The following is a 5,290-nucleotide window of genomic DNA, read 5'->3' on the forward strand; positions in this document are numbered from 1 at the left end:
GGGCCAAGGATGAAAATGTCAGCTGTTGGGGCTGAGAACTAGGCTAGGGTCTTAGATTTTAACTTCATCCAACACGTTCCTGGTAGGGAGGGCAAGATCCAGAAATAGGCCTCGGCTAAAGGCCACCAGCCCCACCCGTGTCTTTCCCCCAAGTGGCCCCAGGCAGTCACACTGTGGAGCCCCAGCAAGTGGTGAGAGTGCTGCTTTTGTCCAGGGGTGGCCTGGATGAGGCCCAGCCTATCTCTGGGCCTCAGTTTCCCCACTTCCATGGTGGTGCATTACAAAGGACTATAGGAGCTCAGTACATGTGCTTTCTGAGGGTCCCTTCACCCACCTCGACCCTGAATCAGGCCATGGTCCAGCCTCATCTTTAATCTTGAACTAGAGGATGTACAGATGGGGAGTGGCATCAGCGGGGAAAGTAGTCCTGGATGAGAGGCCTAGAGTAGGCTAGAGAGGCCAGGGCAGGGCCACTGGGGGCTCTGGGAGAGGGCTCAGCCCCCGATGGTCATCCATTTGCCATGCTGTCCCCACCTCTCACAGCCCCAGACTGACCCCTAGCCAACAGGTCCCGATCCTGCTGGAACACTCAGTCCCATAGCCATAGCCATGGCCAACCTGGGCCACGTACTGATGTTGGGACGGATCCCAGCTCTCAGGAGCAGCCTCCTCAGTAGCCTGAGGCCTCTCCACCCTTCCTTGGGTCTGTCACAGCGTACACACAGGTCCCATCCCGGGACACAGCCTGGACCACGTTCAGGAAAAAGAGCCTCTTGGTCTGGTTCTGGCCCCGGTCCTGGAGCCCCTTCTGCACCTCCTGGAGAGGGGAGAAGGCCAGCTCACAGATGAGGGCAGCTGAGAGCCTCCTCCAGAGGAGAGAGGGCCCAAGCGGGAACCTGAGAACCCCAACCTAAAAGGCAGGACTGGGCGGAAGGTGAGTACAGGAGGGCACTGGGTGAAGCCTCGTCTGCAGGGCATGGAGTCTGTGCCTCCCACTCAAAAGGCCCTAGAGGAGACACGTGACAGGGTGGATGTCACCCAGGCCAGAAGAAGTTCAAGATGCAAGCTCATTTTTATCCTGAGTCCGTGAACACCAGCGGCCTGAGTGCCACATCTGAGGAATCTGGGAGTATTAGTGGAGAAGGTAGCTGCTGGAGACTTAGGCTGAGATGCCTTTGGTTTTGAGGACCTTGAAAGCAAAGCCCTCTAGAAAGTAGAGGCTGGGCCTTTGGAGTCCCGCCCGAGTTCTCCTTCCATAAGAACTGCCAACACCACCTCTTGCTCCCACCTCGGGGTCTCAGTACCTGGGGACCCCGGGACACGAAGGGAGAAAGGCCCGATGCCAGCGCTGTTGTGCTGCACAGGACATTCCATTCCAGCACTCACAGGAGAAAACCCAAAACTTAGACACCGGGAACACGGTAGTCTAACTCCTCAGAGGCTGAGGCCCCACAGGCTTAGGGCCCCAATGGTTGAAAAATCAACTAGAAGAAAGATGGCAAGTTTCAGACCTTCTGCTCTGCCATTTGTCTACAGTCCAAGGATATGGAACCACCACCTCCCCCCCCGCCCCCGCCCAGGCTAAAGGCACTAGTGATCCCCAAGAGACCAGGCCCTAAATGCTCAGATGTGAGGCACTGAGTCTGTGGAATTTAAGAGCATCAGGGACCCAGGTGCCAGTTTCTAAGACACCGAGTACCTTGCCTCAGAGTTAGGAATCCCACACATCTGCCTGTCTGTGAAGGGGCACGAATCCCGGAGTGAAGGAACCTGCGCTGCTTGGGCCCCACATTTCCAGTTATCATTTGGACCAAGAGTCCAAGGACTTTAGCTGACCAGGGCCCTAGATTCCTGACCTCTAGGTACAAAGACCACATGACCAGGGCCTGTGACCTGAGGTCACCCGGTGAGGCCATATGACCTGAGCCGCTGGCAAGGTGAGGTCTCCAGAGCTGACTGTCTGCTGAGGTCAGGGCGGGGTGGGGGGTTGCAGAATTCAGCTCCTGCACGTGCTTGTGTGGGGAACCCAAGAAATGTTTGCAAGAACCAGCACCAGCGCAACCCCCGACGCCTCACTCGCTCAGCAGACTCTCATAGGAATACTAAACTCTTTCAAATAAACTTGCAAATAACATGAGAAAAAACAGATCATCATGAGGGAGACTGAGGGGCCGCAACCAGGAAAACTAGTGGATGGAGAGAAGAGCACAGACAGAGCAAGGACCAAGGTGCCGAGGTGCTCGGCCTGGGAAAAGTATGGATGACACCCTGTTCTCTGCCTCGGAGGCCACGAGGCTGACCTGGTGCCTCCCCCGCTGAGCTTCTCAACGCCTGATGGCCCCCACAGAGGAAGCGTGCCAGGCCGAAGATACTCAGTAGCTGAGATCCACCTGGGGGCTTTGAGCAGCATGCACTGAGGCGTCCAGCCTAGATGGGGCTGGGACTGTGGCCTCACCTGGCTGAAAGTGGACTCGTACTCCACCTGTCCCTTGTTGTTCACATGCAAGATGGGGGCTGCAATGGCTGCTTGCAAGTCAAATCCAAGCCACAGCTTGTTCATGATGGCCTGGGGGAGAGAAGCAGGGAGGAAGCGGGGAGGGGGCGCCAGCCACCCCACGCCCACCTCTTCCTTCCCCCAGGACAGCAGGACAACAGTGTTGCTCAGAAAGGGGACATTCCAGCCAGGAGCCCCCAGACTCACCTGGGCCACAGCAGAGATGATGAGCTCCCCACCAGCCCCGCCAATCACCAGCTTTGACCCCTGGGCTGCGTTGACCAAGATGGAGGGGACCATGGATGATGGGGGCCGCTCACCTGGTACTGGAGGCCAAACAGGTGTCACCTGCAGCCTGACTTCTGAGCCAGAACTTTGCAGGACTGCCACTTCCGTCTCTGTTTCCATTCACCTCCTCACAAACCAGGGCTGGGCGAGTTGGGGTGGCTGCCCCAGGGGCCACCGTGCAGCACCCTCCTGCCCACCTTCCTTTCTCTCTCCCCAGTGGGCCCCACCCCCAGGCTCACCGGGTGGAGGGGTGACACGGGAGCCTGGCGGGCTCCTCCAGCACAGGTCTAGGAGCTCATTGTTGAGGAGGATGCCCGTGTGCGGTGAGTACACCATGGCTCCAAAGCTGCAGAAAGGGAGGCACAGCCTGGGCTCGGGCCATAGCTTCCAGCTCCCACACCGAGTGTGGGTGCCCCTTGCCAGCCTTCCAGGGGCCCCTTGTTTTAGCGGCTGTTCTCTAGCATGCTGGAGCCACAGTTCCCTCCCTGGAACTGCCCCCAAAGATCCGCCCATGATCCCAATCAGGGTGTCTTTCTGAGGAAGGCCCATCCTTGGGCGTATCCTGGCTCAGGGCTACCCATCAGCAGCCTTTTCAGCCAGAAATGTCACGGATATAGAAGCTTTTTTGATAGCGAGGAAGAAGAAATGCGAAAAGCAAGGTGCTGCCCCGCGGAGACAACCGAGGGGAGGCCGGGAGCTGGGAGACCAGGCTGAGGGCAGGGTGGGGACAGGGAGATTCAGGTCAAGGGGGAAAAGGAGCAGGGCCTGCCCTCCTGCCGCCAGGACACACGCACGGAGTGTTGATGGTGCTGGTTGCAGCCACGGCACTGCCATCCTCCCCCAGCACGGACACATGGGCTGTGCCCATGCTGTGGCCCCGGGCCCCGACCAGGCTATAGTGGCTGAGCTGGTGGTCACCCCGGGCATCGATCTTCTGGCGGATGTCCTGGGCCAGAGCCTCCCCCAGCAGGTTCTGGGAGATGTTCTGGAGTGGGCAGTCAGGAGATGGGGTCAGTGAGGGGCTAGGGGGGGCCCACAGAGCAGAGGGACCCTTAGGGGACCCTCTCCAGTCTGTCCTCTCTCAAGCTCAGGCTACCTCTAGATCCTGCACACACTCCAGGTCCTCTGAGATGTGCCACCAGTTCCTTCCTGTACCTGCCACTCCAGAGTCTCTACCAGTCCCCAGACCTGCTGCACCCTCCCTGCCCTGGGCCACTGCCAGGCTGTCCTGTTCTAGAACCAACCTCATAACACCCCTCCCACCTCACCCAGCCAGGCTCTCATGGTCCATGGACAGAGCGCCCACTGGCCTAACCATCCCTCATGCTGAGCCCTGGGCCCAGCCCAGACCACCTCACCTGGACCTCTAGGTGGCTTCGAGGGTCCCAGAGCTGCCACCTAAACCCTCCAGCAAACTTGAGTGTTTCCACAAAATGATGATACAAGTTCACGCTGCCTTCAGGTCTGGCCACTGACTCCGCAGAGAAATTGAACCCTGGGGAGGGGGCAGGCACAGGTGGGGGTCACCCTGTGTATTGGGTTAACTGTTGTAGTCCCCCAAAAAAGATTTGTTTATGTCTTAATCCCCAGAACCTGTGAACACTACCATGTATGGTAAAAGAGTGAATATTACCTTATGTGGCAAAATGTGTGATTAAATTAAGGATCTTGAGAGGAGCGGATTATCCTGGATTATCCGGTGGGCTCTAAATGTAATCACATGTATCCTTATAAAACAGACACAGAGAAGGGGAGGAGGCCATGTGACCACGGAGGCAGAGACTGGAGGGATGCAGCCACAAACTTAGGAATGCCACCAGAAGTTGGAAGAGGCAAAGAATGGGTTCTCCCCCAGAGCCCCTGGAGGAAACATGGCCTGGCTGACACCTTGATTTTGAACTTCTGGCCTCCAGAACTAGGAGAGAATAAAAGTTCTGTTGTTTTAAGCCACCAGGTTCGTGGTGATGTGTTACAGCAGTCCCAGGGAACCAATCCAGCCAGCCTCACACAGCCCAGCCCGGGACATTGCCAGGACGCCCCTCACCGCCCTGCAGGCCGCGATAAGCCAGACCAGGCCTCACAGGATGCACATGCTGGATGGAGAGCTCACCACCTGTGGAGCCTATCTGCTCCTGTGTTCTGAGACTAGGTTACCTGGGGGAGGACACAGTGGGTAGATGACATCAGACCCTTCAGCAAAGCCCCTAGGCCAGCTCTAGAACACACCATCTTGACCCATTTCCACAGCCCTGTCTTCTGCATCCGAGGAGGGGGCTGAACTGGAAAAGGCAATAGCTGCCCGAGGGCATGGCTGGGCTTGAAGTTCAGGTTCCCAGCAGGGCAGGAGGACTCTGGGCCGGAGGCCTCACCTTTGAGCACGTTGAGGATGAAGCTGAGAATTGCGCCCCCTGCAGGTGGTGGTGGCGAGTACAGGGTGTAGTCTCCCAGGGGCATTGCCAGGGCGTCCACCACCTCTGGCTGGAATGATGCCAGGTCCTGCAGAGTCAG

At 57.8% G+C, this 5,290-nt stretch overlaps 1 protein-coding gene across 1 annotated transcript in view; it reads right to left on the reverse strand.

Moving 5' to 3' along the window:
• Positions 1–374: 374 nt before the first annotated feature.
• The window catches only part of GGT5 (gamma-glutamyltransferase 5), a 20,070-nt gene continuing 15,154 nt past the window's right edge, over positions 375–5,290 (reverse strand). Inside the window, exons 8-12 of the mRNA XM_023528138.1 lie at positions 3,577–3,767; positions 3,022–3,128; positions 2,702–2,820; positions 2,456–2,566; positions 375–817 (exon numbers count right to left, since the gene is read on the reverse strand). Of these exons, the coding sequence (XP_023383906.1) occupies positions 671–817; positions 2,456–2,566; positions 2,702–2,820; positions 3,022–3,128; positions 3,577–3,767 (675 nt within the window). The 3' untranslated portion in view covers positions 375–670. The remainder of the gene's footprint in view (positions 818–2,455; positions 2,567–2,701; positions 2,821–3,021; positions 3,129–3,576; positions 3,768–5,290) is intronic.

The sequence above is a fragment of the Pteropus vampyrus genome, unplaced genomic scaffold, assembly GCF_000151845.1.
Source record: "Pteropus vampyrus isolate Shadow unplaced genomic scaffold, Pvam_2.0 Scaffold23, whole genome shotgun sequence".
NCBI classification, from domain to species: domain Eukaryota; kingdom Metazoa; phylum Chordata; class Mammalia; order Chiroptera; family Pteropodidae; genus Pteropus; species Pteropus vampyrus.